This window comes from Lepidothrix coronata, unplaced genomic scaffold (genome assembly GCF_001604755.1).
Source record: "Lepidothrix coronata isolate B3197 unplaced genomic scaffold, Lepidothrix_coronata-1.0 Scaffold45, whole genome shotgun sequence".
Lineage (NCBI taxonomy): Eukaryota > Metazoa > Chordata > Aves > Passeriformes > Pipridae > Lepidothrix > Lepidothrix coronata.
This window is the reverse complement of record NW_016690225.1, coordinates 5,164,290-5,179,857: the sequence shown is the minus strand read 5'-3', so window position 1 is coordinate 5,179,857 and position 15,568 is coordinate 5,164,290. Positions and strand designations below refer to the sequence as shown.

General features: G+C 36.2%; 1 protein-coding gene across 3 annotated transcripts in view; it reads left to right on the top strand.

Moving 5' to 3' along the window:
- The window catches only part of HMGCLL1 (3-hydroxymethyl-3-methylglutaryl-CoA lyase like 1), a 71,496-nt gene that overhangs the window by 13,853 nt on the left and 42,075 nt on the right, over positions 1-15,568 (top strand). For all 3 annotated transcript variants that reach the window (XM_017814586.1, XM_017814588.1, XM_017814587.1), the window contains exons 2-5: positions 4,907-4,984; positions 6,024-6,131; positions 9,464-9,559; positions 11,248-11,396. In XM_017814586.1, coding sequence (XP_017670075.1) covers positions 4,907-4,984; positions 6,024-6,131; positions 9,464-9,559; positions 11,248-11,396 — 431 coding nt within the window. The remainder of the gene's footprint in view (positions 1-4,906; positions 4,985-6,023; positions 6,132-9,463; positions 9,560-11,247; positions 11,397-15,568) is intronic.

The following is a 15,568-nucleotide window of genomic DNA, read 5'->3' as shown; positions in this document are numbered from 1 at the left end:
ATTATTTTTTGAAGTAGGAAGTCCAAAATTAGACACAGTATTTATATTCATTAAGTCCCAGGCTACTATTTTATCTATGACATCTCAGTTTATAGGTTAGGATTGGATTTGCCATTTCATTTTTTTTTTTTCTTGAGAGCATGGTGTTATTTACTTATTTTCAGTTTGCTAATTTCCCAGTCCTTTTTTTATAGAGCTGTTTAGCCAGGTACATTCTATGCTCAGTTTTACAAGAATCTTTTTTGGGGGGGATCAAAATTTTTACAATGGAGAAATATGATAGGACTTGTAAAGCACAACATGCAAAAATTCTTTTGATTAGTCAGTCAGCATCAGATATGGATAGTCATAAGTGTTTCTAATATATTGTTTTTATTGAAATGCATCTAGTATGTCAATGGAATTTTGTATTTTGGAATTTGAAGTTTGGTCCTGTTGTCTAAAGCACTCGCAACTGCTTTGTTTGTGGTATGTCTGTGTTGCCATTCAGGTCATGCATACACAGTGATATCATAAGAAAAATTTACTTGATGAAAGATTCTCAAGTGTTGATGAGGGATTTTTTAGTCATGGTCCCTTCCTGGCTACTGTTCTCCCAGTCATGTTAGCAGCATGCAACAGATGTTCCAGGATGAATACTCAGCTTATCTTTACTGAGGAATATTCACCAGGTGTGCCTACTGTTTTCTGAATATCTGTATATAGTATTTATATCTCACAGGTGAATCTTCTCCATTTTCTCCCTAGTTAACTTAGGAATTAATAGATTTTATTTCTGCCTTCCAATAGTGTGAACTATATAAACAAGTCTCTGTAGTACTACTTCAATCATTATTTGGTTATGTACTAAGATTTTAATTTCTTCCTCTTTATTTCCTCTATGTATTGTAAAGTTTAGAGACATCTATGTGTTCAGAAGATTGACCACTCTTTTCTTTGTTCTCCTTCCAGCAGTCATATTATTTATCTCATAACCTTCTCCTGGTTTTTGGGCATTTGTCCATGTCATTGCAGATATACATATGGAGTTATGATGCCACCTCCCTGCTGATCCTTGTTTAAAACTGCTGTCCTAAATAATTCTTCCTTGTGCAAGATGGACCTACCTTTGTTCAATTGTCCTCTGTGCCAGACCACCACCTTGTGGAAAAAGGAAGCGGAGCTTCATCTTTGGTTAGAAAGACTGAAAATGCCTGAATCTCCAGATTCTTCTCCCTTACTTTTGGGTCCTTTCAGTTACTTTTGAGCAGCTCTGGGTAATATTTACCAGTGCTATTTTTGTCCATGTGAATGAGCTTCATGGAATAAAAATCAGAAGGCTGAAGGAACCTCAGCACCTTTACTAGAAGTTGTGAAGCAGTGGCAGAGCTTAAAAAAGTGTGTTTATTTAATTTAATTACATTTATGGTTATTTTAACTAGATTATACTGTTCTAATTAAGAGTTACTGGGATTTTCTATAATAAACTTGAATTTTCAGCTATTTATAGTTGAAGGAGAATGTTTCCATGCAGAAATTTGGCATTCGATGTCTCAAGCTGAATGGTTTGGTTTTGCTTTTCCTATTTTTAAAAAAATACTCTTTGGCTGCATTCTGTTTTGAGGGAGGCAATTTTTTTGTGGTTTTATATGCTTTTTGTTCTCCCTTGGCAAGGCTTGATACATGGAAAAACAAATTTTCCAGGCTCTTAGTCTTTTATGTCCACTATTTCCTTTTTGATACTTAAAACATGATACTTCGGTAGTCATTACTTTTTAACAGAGATACTGTATTATTCAATAAGCAGTAACCCCTAAGTATTTACTGTAACTACTTTTTATATTTTATTACATAAAAATACTTCATATAGTTCAATTTAGTAAGTATTTTTCCTGAAACAAAATTATATACCTGACATGGCTAGTGTTTAATATAAGTACATGTGTATTTCTGCAAAGTTCACCTTTTTTCGATTCTCTTAAAATATAAAAACTGTTTTTCATTTTTCTGTTTATTTCTATTTATATTTGCTATTTATTATCTGTAGGCCATTTAATGCCATACTTGAAGGTTTTGAAATTCTCTAAATTTGTCTTATTGTTGTTTCTGAAAATCCATCCTCTTACCCGAGGGCATGGTGCACATTTGAAATGCCCCAGTTAGAGTCTGGGGAACTCAGTTCTTCAATTCACGAAACCCAAGTGCTGGTTAAGGTCTAATATCATCTGGATAGTAAAGAGAGAAGGGTGAAAACTCTGCTGAAGTTCTTAAAGACTTCAGTGTGTTCTGTGCATTTGAAGCTTGGCTAGCGAATGCAGATGGCATTGAGCCTGGCACAGCAAGTGACTTGTGGCTCAGGTGATTTCTTCAGATGTGACTTAAGTGATGTGCAAATACTCTGCAAGTGTGACACTGTGATCAGAATACTTCCCAGGAAGTACCTTCATTTTCTTGCCAACAGCATTACCAAGTACATATTTCTGTTTTGGAAGAATGTCCCAACAGCTAGTTACCAAGTACTCATTCATAGGACAGGTGAGATTCAGGTGAAGAGGTACTCCTTTACTCCTCTGATTCAACTCTGTGACAGAGAATAGAAAAATGTTAGAGTAACTTTAGCAGAAGATGGTACACGTACTCTTATAGTCTCCAGTTTGTTTCTGAGTTTTACTCTAAGCTGTCAGTTCATTAGTTTGAAGAATGTATGGATTTGTCTATAGTACTGCCTTGAGTTTCCATTATGTGACCCTTGTGGGAGTCATCCCATATGTGTTTCTCAGTGTTGTGTTCAAGAACAGTGAATTCAAGTTGGGACTGACTAGTGGACAGGATGGCTATGGAGAAAATCGGGGGCTGAGAGGCCTGGACTATGGCTCAAAGAAATTTTATGTCTGTAATATCACAGATGGAAAATAAAACCCAATACTTGAATGTCTTTCTGCAATGTCCCTTCCAAACTTCTGTCCCATTCAAAATGCACGGGCTGCAGGTATCACTTGAACGGCTGTGTGAATGGCTACTGCACGTGCTGTAGCTGTGTGAACTGTTCTGTAAAGACAGGTACAGCTCTTTGATTTCAACAAAAGTGTTGCCACAGTAGGAACAGAGTCAAATTTACAAGATTTGGCCTAGAAATTGAACATTTTTGCCATCGAAGTTTTATGGACATTTTTCATGCTCTAAATTAAGCTTTGGTTCACATAATCTGCTTTAGCTTCTTCTTCATTTTCCAGTCACAAGTTTACTGATAGCACACTTGTGGCGTTTGTCTTGCAACAAGAAGGATCTGATAATCATGACATATCCCAGATTTATACCCATAGTGCTGAGGCAGTGCCATATTTGTGAAAATAACTTAAGAGAAACAATATGCAGCAGATGTGAAGGTTTTACCTTCACATTTAAGTAGGTTTATACTGTCAGCGGGTGTGGGCTTAGCACGGCCTGACAGAGTTTCAACTTACCAGATGTTCCATGTGATCAAATAGATACTATACAGCTGTTTCCCATTCTTTTACTGGGCTCAGATAAATACACAGTAAATGCTCTGAAATATGTTTATAGTATTTTGGCGAGTCCTGCAGAAAACTACCCGCAGGCACCAAGAACGTGGGGAGAAACCAAAGGTGCTCATAGGAATGCTCATTTTTCATTACTGTGAGGAGAAATTAGCAGCCGTTTTGTTGAAACAACCCTGATAATGCTAGCCAGGGAGGGATGAAGTACGGCTTTTTCTGTTGTTTGTGGATGGTGTGAGATTAGTGGCTGTATTTATGGAGTGACTTTGGTTTGGGGGAGCTGTGACTCCCACGGGTATGAGCTGTCCCTGTGTGCTGACAGTGTCATCCTTCCAGTGGTGTTAAACTCCTGGGAGAGGTGGTGAATGCAGTGGAGCAGCTACCCACAGGTAGCTCATGTTTATCCCAGCTCATGCTTTTAGAAACACTGGAACGGAGAACTGGTCTGGCTTCTATATTCAGTACAATATAGAAAACAGGGCATCTCCAGAGCTCCTGGAAAGGCTGCCTGTGTCCCTCCTGTCCACTCCTCTGAGCACAGGAAGAGTGCCACAAGTTGACCATGGGATGTATTTTTAAAGACACACAGCTTTTGGGGGTCAATCCACTCAACTGTTCTGAACTGTTTCAGGATTTAAAGACCCAGTTTACATTAACTGCCACACCTGTCAACTTGATTCAATAACAGAGCAGCTAAATATTAAAAAAAGAAGTTTCATTTCCCTTCATCTGCTTTTCTACTCTCATTTCTTCTTCCTCCCCCTCCAGTTCCCCATGCTCTCCTTAGCCCTTTGACCTTACTGCTGCCTTCCTTCCCTCCTGTCCCCATCAGCTTCCTGCCTTTCCAGAGCTGCCCTTACACCTGGAAGATTCTTCTTATCTACTGGAGGCCTTCCTTGCTCTCCTTTAAATCCTTTTTTAAAAACTTCATCCTCAGAGGAGTAACTTTCATCTTTCATTAATAATCTCTTCAACATTTCTTGACTGCTATGTTCTTTTCAGATTTATAGCCTAGTCTTGCAAATATTTACAGAGCTATTCAGTTAAACTGAGAACATTCAGTTAGAAGTTTGGAGGACTGGATTGTTCATTGCGAAGATTTTTGAAATGGGAATATTTTTCACTGTAAAACATAATGTTCATTTATGGTTCTATATACCTTTCTATAGTAAACATTTGTGGCCTCAAAGGAGCAGAGGAGTATTCACGCAGCTAACTTCTACTTTTGACTTTTATTCCCTAAATCAAGGTGTGGAAGATGTTCTCACAGATTTTTAAATGCCCTGAGCTAACTTCCTGTTGACAATACGATGCTATACCCAGAATCATATGAGAGGACAAGTACAAGCTGTACGTTTGATCTTGGTGACCTCCATTGTTTTGTGTTTCAGTATTGATTTTTATTTCAGGAACCTCAAGCATCTGGACTGCCTGAGTACATAAAGATTGTAGAAGTTGGGCCAAGGGATGGATTACAAAATGAAAAGGTAACTTTTCTCCTTTTTTTTTTTTTGAGTACTTTGACATAAACATTAGTGTTATTTTCATTGTGTAGGCCATGTACATCCTGCTAATTAAGTTCCTTTCGTTTTGCACTATTAAATATATCTATTTCTTTACATATTGATAACTGTTTTCTGTATTAGAATAAAAGTGTATTCCTATTTACCCAGCTTTTAAATCATAAAGTTTCTTTCTATACTTGGCTAACTAGCCTTTCTGTTACTTAACTGCCATTTCTTTTTCTGGAATTTGTCTTGTCAGTACATCTGTCACGATGTACTTGGTAAATACCATGAAACACCAACTATCTTTGTAACGTGTGTTTGTGCTCCAAGTGCTAATATAGAAGACTAAAATGGGTTTAATCATGCTTCCTGCTAAACAGACATGGGGGAAAAGTATATTACTCTTCTGATAATATTGTTTGCCTGAAGGGTGGTAGGGAAGCAAGGAAGAAGATTGAAAGAGACTGTAGGGTACATGTATCAAAACAGTCATCTGTTTCCACAAACAGAAGGATAAGCTCACATATATAATTGTTACTGATATCAAACACGTTAGTAGTATTACGTTAGTAATATTAAATATAAATATTATTTATTCATAATATTATTAATATAAACATTTAATAGTATTAACAGAATAGAATTACTCTGCCTCAGCTGTGGAGCTTTTTCCTCACATTTTTCTCTGGTTGAATTGTTACTATTTCCTTTGCTACTTCTTTGCTAGATTAGTATTTGGTTAGTAACAAATAACTTTTTTAAAGGCCAGACCTATAACCAGTGACACAGAAGTGTCTCTTTTGTGATGGACAGAAAATGGAGTAGGATTGTGTATACTGCCTAGTGCCTTCCTTATGCAGAGGTTTCCTACTGTCAGGAAACAGTAGAGTTATGGTAAAATGTGTGAGTGGAGTTCGTTTAAAAAAAAAAAGTATTGATTATGTACTGAGAACATTTCACTTACAAAAGTTTCTTATCATATGAAATATTTTACTAAAGTATTTCTCCATGTCTGTAGGTGATAGTCCCAACTGATATAAAAATTGAGTTAATCAACCGGCTTTCCAAAACAGGCCTGCCTGTAGTAGAAGTGACCAGTTTTGTTTCATCCAAATGGGTGCCTCAGGTATGTAAAATCATCTCCATTCAGAACTATTTCAATTTACATGCCATCCCATTTATGTGACATTCAGTTGTAACTAGATATTTAGGATATAAATGACAAATCATTAATATAATTTAATGTTACTACTTCTTTTCTACTCTTCTAAAACTAATAATCCCTGATGTAAAAAAGGAAAGTAGCATACCTTATTTTCTTTTTCCCTAAATGAAATGTAATTTTCCACATTTGGAAATGTGTTTGGATGATCTAAATTTGGGACTTTTTAGATGGAGTAGTAGTTAGGCATGCTACTTATTTTGCAGTTCTAGCACTCTATCAGCAGCCACACTGAGATTTGATGAGTCATAATAATTTGCTTATTATTTGTCCAGAATTTTTATGTTTGGTACAACTTAGCAGAAACACTAGCCTTTCTGAAATCAGCATCAAAACTGAACTGGCATGAGAAGAGCCAGTTTTTCATGTAAGATTTAACATTGCAAATTTGGGTTTAGTCCTGAAGTATACTGTATAGGTCCTGTTTGTGCAAATTAATTATTCCCTGCAAGGAAGGAAGTAAGTCTATATAAGTAAAGAAATACTTGTCTATATAATTTAAACTATTTTTCATGAAATTACACACTCGTTTGCACAGAAGCATTTGAATGCTTTATATTTAGTGAGGATCCCAAGTTATTTACAAATTAAAACATGAAACTAATTAATTTGAGAAAATACTTCAGTTTTTAACAATGTTTGTTGCACATCTGTCAAAATATATATAAAGTTTTATATTTTAAACTGAGAGTATATCCAGGGCCTGGACTGTATTTTACAGCTTTTATCTGAGAAAAACATAGTATGGTCATGGTTATTCATGAGTTAGCAAAGCAAACTGTACAGCACTCTGAGACGCCTTTGATTTATTTCAGTGTTCTTGGGATCACGAGGGAATAGTCTAGAGGAAGGATAATAGGAAAGGGGAAGAGTGACAATGCAGAATTTCTTTGGCATCAATGCAGGGACAATGATATTGTATCTGTTAAAAGTGACCAAGTTAAGATTTTCCAAACGTCATCAAAATTTGGCAGTAACTGCAACAAAGACTTATGTAGGTTTTTAAACATTAGAAGAGAAAATCTAAAGCAAAGGTGTATTTCTTCCTTTCTTGTTTAATTATTTCCTTTTCCTGTGAGACATTAGAAGTACCAAATTTAGCATGAGTTTGTCATGTCTAAACACTTTGTTTTAATGGCTTAATTTGTGCTTAAAATGTTCTTTTATTTAAAAAATAAGATTATATTGCATTGATAGAGAGTGCAGTCCTGACTTTGTCTTTCCTTTGCTCCTTTTTTTTTTTTTCATGGGTCATGGGAATAGAATTCACGGTTATGTTTAGATCACTCATTCACTTCTTTTTTTAGTATTTTAAAGTTTTTTTATGGTTTCCAATCCGCTGTTGTTCTTGGCAGAGATTTTTTTACTGAAAAAAGCTACAAGAAAAAGTTCCACAGTAGCAAGGTGCCATGTAAAACAGGATCCCACACCTATAACCTAAACGGCCAAAAATTATAAATACCTACCTTTAGGAAGCTTATTTTAAAAGAAATTTGGAAAAGAAATATTTTATTACAATTTAAAATCTTGTAACGTGAAATATGTGTAAAGATGGGATTTTACTTACAGGAAAAATAGTAATGGGACAGATTTAATACATATAATATTTTTTTGGATCTGGCAGGTTTATACTGGTTGAAAAAGTGTCATTTTGGTTTTCTAGTGTATTTTAAGTCAGGCTGTAATTGTGAAGTGTGGATTTAGTTCCAGTGTTTGCCATTTAATGAATCATTTGGTTTCAAACATACTTCCTTGTCCTGAGAAATGTAGATACTATTTATATTAAATTAAGGAAAAATTGTTCTTAAAAAATTAATGTGTTAACAAAGGTTTCTTTGTGAGGTTATCAGACTGATTTAGTTTAAGTAGAAGCAGATAGAAAAAGTTGCCTTGTGCTATCACTTGTTTCCTGATGAGAAATTAGTTGTCTGGCTATTAGACACTTTTCCTATCCAGTTCCTTACACATTGGGCTTACATTTGAGGAGGCATATGTGAATTTTTCTGATATTTTTAATCCATTAATTTTCAGAGTAGGAAGCCAGCGACAGGAAGATTCCAGGTTGCCAGTAGTATTCTCAGTTAATAATGTGGTGTAATTTAATATCATGTATTTAGAATTGTGGTACTGCATAGCTATCAATAAGGTATCTGCTGAAAGTAAGACGTAATGAAAGCTTTGTAGTTCATATATCTTTTCATATGGTACTTCTCAAATGACTTTTCACCAGTGCAGAAAGAATCAGAAATCCATTTTAATATTGTTTTCTCGAGAGATTTGCTTTTATGAGAGCTAATTTAAAAACTAAACACTATTCATTTTTTAAAACTCAAAATCTTTAAGACATGAAATAAGAGGGATATGTTTTATTAACTGTGTTGTTTTCAGGAATGCACACCATTGAAAAATATTCATTTTCCATCCACTTCTTTCAGGAAAATGTGCTTACCTAAATAACCTGTTTTGTATTACATCAATAAGTCTTTCATTCATCTTGATTAGTACATGTAGTATGTTTAATCTTGAGTGTGAATGAGAAAAACGTAAAAGTGTCTTAAAAAGGCAGAGTTTCTTTTGTGAGGGGAGACTAAGGAAAACAAATCCTTGAATAAAGTAATGCTCTGATCTTTGCTATAGTAAAGAAGTATTTTCTTCTTTAGAAAGAAACTTCTAAATATATTAAAATGCTACACTATGCAGACAGTTGGTTCTTGCTATATTTTTTTAGGGATAGACTTGTGTTTAGTCTTTTTAAATATGCTGATTACAATTTGAGTATTTGAAGTTCAGTTATGCTTAACATTGTGAAGTTGCATTTATCAGAGTGCTGAAGTTTTCAAGATCTGGACGTTGTTTAAATGTCAGTTATTCTGTTAATTCCATCTGTTGAGTCCAGTGAGGTAAGGTTAAAATTGCTATAACAGTTGATGAACAGCATGATCACAAGCCTGTCAATTTATGATGCAAATTATATTTTTACAGATACACACAAAAAGAAATCGTAACTCCAATTCTATAATCATAGAGATCTGAAAAGATTGCAACTCAAATGCTTAAAAGTTAAGAAATTAAAAAAGGAGTACTTGTGCAACATCAATTTAACCCCTTTGTTGTTAGACTTTTTGTATGCACTGTAAAAGTAATGAAGGCAAACCCACAGTCTAGGCCACTTTCTGTTTAGCTGTATAAAATCAGGAAATGACTGCTGATCAATACAAATTATTTATGTATTTTAGATGGCAGATCACAAAGAAGTAATGAGGGGCATTGAGCGGCATCCTGGAGTCCAGTATCCGGTTCTCACGCCTAATCTTCAAGGTTTTCATTCTGCTGTAAGTGCCTTCATAGATATTCAGTTCAGTACCATAAACTAGCTATTTAATCTTAGAAATAAGCTAATTGAAAAGTCTCAGTTTTCATTATGAAAAATGAGCAAATTTACAGAGTGATATTACGCTCTATGTATGTATATTTTGATGGAAGTGATGATCAATCTTTTTAAGTTCCTTTAAATGATGCTTGTATATAAAAAGTGCTTGTAGATGAAAAGTTTGCCCTAGAAAAGTTTCTGAAGAGTGTCTTCTTATTAGAAAGTAATGAAGAAGAATGAGGATGTGAAAATGCTTTATAGCAGTTCTGCATTCATTTTGGTAGGGTTTGAAAGTTTAAATTATTTCAGTTCATACAAAATAAGTACTCAAAATTATAGATTCAAAGTGTTTGGAAGTGTGAAAATAGAGCAGTTCAGTCTTAAAGCATATACACTGATAGTCAAATCTTTGGATTTTTTTGTTTTCTGAAAATTCTTAATACTTCTGTGCTTCTGTCCTGATATAGGACAAACTGTATTTGGAAAGTGTACTTCTTGGTGGATATTTGTGGTGTAGTCTATCATTCAGTTCCTATACTGCATATGAATGGAACAGAATCCTGTGCATAGTCAACTTAGCTATCAATAGTCAGCTTATAGTGCCATGACTTTGTCTCAATGGTAGCTTGTATGAGTAGAATTAATTGTGCTCTATATGTATACAGTATATCTCAATACTGTATTTGGTGATATAATGAAAGGAAAACAATTAAGAAATAGTTGTAGGTGATTCCTGCATTCTTTCTTGATGATATTTTTTCCCCCTCTGTTTGAAAGAATATTTGTCCCTGTAAGAGTTGCTGAAGCTTAGACCTTATCCTGCAGAAGCAAAGACTAAAGGGAAAATCTTCATCCCTTTTCATAAAACAAGAGTATTATTCTCACTGGAGAATGAGAATTAATTAATTAACTCTTCTCCTAAGCTTAAATATTTTCTTCTCCTATCATTTGTCTTTCAGCCTTCTAGTTTGCCTCATGTTAGTTGATTTACTCAGTACAAGCTCAGGCTTATTGCCCCTTGAATAAAGTCACCACATTTACACATTTTCTAGGCTGGTGTTTGCTCTGAGACTTTCTCAGCAGGCTCTCACATACACATTTTCCATATTATCCATAGCAACTATGACACCAAGACCAGTGGAGCCCTTGATCCTAGAGCTGCTCTAACAAAGAAATCGTTATTAGTTATTGTTGTTGCTTCCAGACACATGCCCACAGAGAGCTTTCCCAAGCATGGGAATGACTTCCTGGCATTTGGGAGGAACAGACTGTGCAGGGGATGGATATTTCGGAGTTGATATATGATCTTTCCCTTTTCTGAAAAATAAATATAAGTATCAATAATTGTTATTTTTATAGTTGGCTTATGTGATTTCCTGCATCTTATTACCTTTATCATTTATCAGTTTAAAAACATATTTACCTAATTGGTTAGAAGAGGAAGGAAATAGCCATAGTGAATGAACTCAAAATTTGATTCAATCTGTCTGTATGTGATAGCTTAAAAAAATTTGAATTAAACTTATATTTTAGATATGGATAATATACTTAATGTACTTTAAAATTCTGGAGTGTTGTACAGAATTAAGTGCTTGATCTAATATTTTAATATAGTGTTATGATGCTGTTTTATTGAAATGTATTTTTTAGATTGCAGCAGGAGCTACAGAAGTCTCAGTATTTGGCGCAGCATCTGAATCTTTTAGCAAAATGAATATTAATTGTTCAATTGAAGAAAGCATAGAAAAGTTTGAAGAAGTTGCTAAATCTGCAAGGAATATGAATATTCCAGTGCGTGGGTAAATATAAAGATTCTAAAGTAATACAGAATTATTGGAGTTACTGTTACAGGGGGTTTGGTATCAGTAGAAAAGTATACTACCAAATTTTTACATTTTAGATGACTTGTAATAATAGTCTTTACTGTGATATTTTTCAAGATTGAATATATTTAGTAATTTATGCATTTTTAACTAGTAATGGTGACTACTTTTCTCTGGAAATTGAAAAAAAATTGTGTTTATAAGATACCTATTTTATCATACAAATTTATTTTTATCATCACAGATGACATAATAAAATTTATTTTATGTTGTTGAGAATTCATAACACTTGCCTGCACCTTGAAAAAATACCCTACATACATTTTTTTTTTTGTAGCATTCAGAATATATCACTTCATACGCTGTGGCATCAAGGTGTAAAAGTGAGATAACAAATGTACTCCTAAGAAAAAAATTATTCTGTATATAAGTTATTCTGAAAACCCTGGTATTGAAGTTTTTGGAGTTTCCAGCACATAAAAGTCTAGAATTGTCCAGTATTTATTTTTTTCTCTGAAGTACTTTCTTTTAAATTTAAAATAATCCTGAATGGTACTTACTCTTGAACAGTATTTGTTTTTAATTTCCATTTTCTTTTGCATCACACAGAACTACTTACTTAAGATTATTTGCAAAGGTCCTTCTCAATGTGGAAGGGCATACAAAGGTTCAAGGAGAAACTCAACAGTGAGATTCCTTGAGGATTACTAGTAATGCAAACTACATCATGCTCAAAAAATACCTGGATGTGAAAATAGATAGAGGTAGATATCTTAGAGACTAAGTGCTTAAAAACCTGTCTGGGAATAAATACTGGGATCTCTCTTTGCTCCAGAAATGGTGATGGAGTAATGCTACTGCACGCTTTTTTTCACAGCAGCATGGTTGTTTGGGCATTTGTCTTGAGAAAGGGAGATCTGACTTCTAGTTATACCTCACCCACAGAGAATCACAGAGTAACAGTATAGTTTAGGTTGAGAGAGGGACCTTTGGAGATCATCTTGTCCAGCCCAAGAATTTGGGGGTTGACAAAAAGATCTATGTGAGCCAGCAGTGTGCACTCACAGTCCTATCTGTACCCTGGTCTGCATTAAAAGAAGAGTGGCCAGAAGGTTGAGGGAGATTTTTCTGCCTGTTTATTCCACTCTAGTGAGACCCAACCTGAAATATTGTGTGCAGTTCTGGTGCCCTCAACATAAGAAGGACATGGAACTGTTGGAACAGTCCAGAGAGTGGCCACAGAGTTGATAAGGGGACTGGAGCAGCTCTCCTATGAAGACAGGCTAAGAAACTTGGGGCTGCTCAGCCTGGAGAAGAGAAGGTTGCATGAAGATCTCATAGCAGCCTTCCAGTTTTGGAAGGGGGCCTGCGTGGAAGCCAGAGGTGGACTCTTTGTCAGGAACTGTAGTGGCAGGACAAGGGGGAAAGGTTTCAAACTGAAAGAGAGTAGGTTTGTATTCTATATTAGGATTAAATTCTTTACTGTGAGGGTGGTGAGGCACTGGAGCAGTTGCCCAGTGAAGTTGTGGATGTCCCATCCTTGGCAGTGTTAAAGGCCAGGTTGGATGGGGCTTTGAGCAACCTGGTGTAGTGGAAGGTGTCCCTGTCCATGACAGTGGGGTTGGAACCAGATGATCTTTAAGGTTCTTTCCAAGCCAAACCATTCTATGATTCTGTGATTTTCACACACGCAGAGCCAACCAAGGATAGCTCATAAACGTGTGGGTTTTTTCCTTAGCCTGGTTGTGTTTCAGATGGAAAATCACTGAATAAAGAAGCAAGGACGTTCACCGTATTAAGAAACAATAACTTGTACTAGAGTTTAAATACTCTTCCTAGCTGCTAATCTGCCAGGTAGTAAGTTTGCCTGCCTGAGTAACTTCTTTTACAAGAGGTCTGTTGTTTAAAAGCTCCCTACCACTACTGTTTGTCACATTTTTCCAAAACTAAACTCTGAGCTGAGAACATAACTAGCAATTTGAGCTCTCCAGGAGGATTAAACCCAGGAATGTGTGGCTTTATTAATATAATGAATAAATAAACCCACACGACCCGGTTGGTTGGAGTCCCAACAACCAAATCCGTTTATTGGAAGCAAACAGCATCTTTTATATGCACTTTGAAACAACATGTGATTCTCTTAACCAACCACCATGGGATTTGCTACTGCCCGTGTGTATTTGAGTACCTTTGGGACTACATCTCCCAGGGTGCCTCATCCAACGTCCCTAAAACACGTTCCCTACATCTACCTCGGTTTTATTATTAAGACGAATCATAGAACAGTACATTTTTAAACCTTGTAAAACCTTTAACAATTACCACTGTATCACAGTGACCCAGCTCACTGCTTCACCCTGGTTCTTCAACAAACCTACTTATTAGAATTTCTCTCTTTAACCTTTTGAACGTGCTTGATATAAACTTGAACCTTTATTTTCCTAAGGGGTGTAACGTAACTGGGATAAACATCTTTATTGATCTGAGGGTTTTTTATAAAACTGGGTGGTACTTATGTAACTGGGAGAAACAAGAAACATTAACCTTTATTTGTCTGAGGGTTTGTGTAGAACAGGGAAAATTCCACTTTATTTCAACAACAGGGTTTATTAGGGGGTAAACGTTATGAATTGAATTCTTCTAATGTGACTATGTGGCTGAGGTAGTGTTACCTTTTTAAGGCTTAGTGTTTAAAGTGCTTATACTCTCACACAGTTCTCTTTCATTCACTCATAACACACTCACACCAGCAGACACCTCATTCTTTCTTCACATGCACACTTACGGCTTTTAATAAGATTCTGTATTTTTGCCACACTGGTCATTTTCAGTAGTAAACATCAGTTACGTGTCTTTGTCTGCAGTCTCTTCCACTATCAGTCTGGGTCTTGCTGCTGCTGTGAGGGTGTACCGTAGGATTTGACACACCTGGAAGGAATCCATTTTAATTCTTTATCTGTAGATATGCACGCATACCCCCTCCCCCATGTCACGAGGTCCGCAGGTCCCATCCATTGCCCTGATATTAAGTCTTTTATCATGACCAGTGGTTTGGGAGACAAAAATGCTTGAGGTCTGTGTTGTCTCTCATACCTACTTTTCTCTGCACTGTCACAATTTAAAAAATTTATGACATATGTTGCCTTCCACAGATGTTCCTGTGGACTACAGATGGACTCCCCCTTTCTTCGTCTTTTGAGCATGTCTTTTAGGGTACGGTGTGCTCTATCTACCATAGCCTGTCCTGTGGGTGAATGTGGTATACCTGTGGACTGAGAGATTCCCCAGTCTGTTAGGAAAGTTTCGACCTTTGCTGAAATGTATGCTGGAACACTGTCAGTTTTGATCTTTTTTGGGGTCCCTAGTGTTGCAAAGCAGTTAAGCCAGTGCCTTATGACATCTTTTGCCTTTTCCCTGGTATGTGCAGTGGCAGTTATGTATCTGGAGTGTGTGTCGACTGTAACATGAACATATTTTAACCGACCAAACTCAGCTATATGTGTAATGTCTGTCTGTCACACCTCATGAGCTATCAGTCCTCTGGGGTTAACTGCTTCCTGGGATGGCATTGGAGTAATTTATTGGCAGTCTGGACATGACATGACTATGTCTCGAGCCTGACTGAGGGTGATTTGAAATTGTTTCTTCAGAGAACATGTGTTCTGGTGGAAAAAAGAACAAGACAATTTAGCTTGCTCGAGAGTTCCAGGCACTGTAGTAAACAGAGCTGCTGCATCAGATATTTGGTTCCCTTCTGCTATAGGCCCCAGCATTTCTGTGTAGGACCTAACATGCATTATGTAGAAATCAAATGTTCTGTGGTTAACAAGAACCCATACAGTACGTATTTCAGCAAGTAAGTGTGGATTAGCAACATCTCGAAGGAAGGAAGCCTCGAGACATGAAACCAAACCTGCTGCATAGCATGAATCTGTAACAGTGTTAATTGGCTGATCAGGAAACAGTTCAAAGGCAATACGAATAGCTGCAAGTTCTAGGACTTGTACTGAGCCATGGTTTATGGTCTGTACTGCCACGGCCTGAGGGTAAAAGGAATAAGGATGCGACACTGCACAAAAGGGGTTCTGACACAGTAGAAGGTCAGGGTGCAATGGCCAGTTTATTGGGGGAAACAAGGACTTATATAA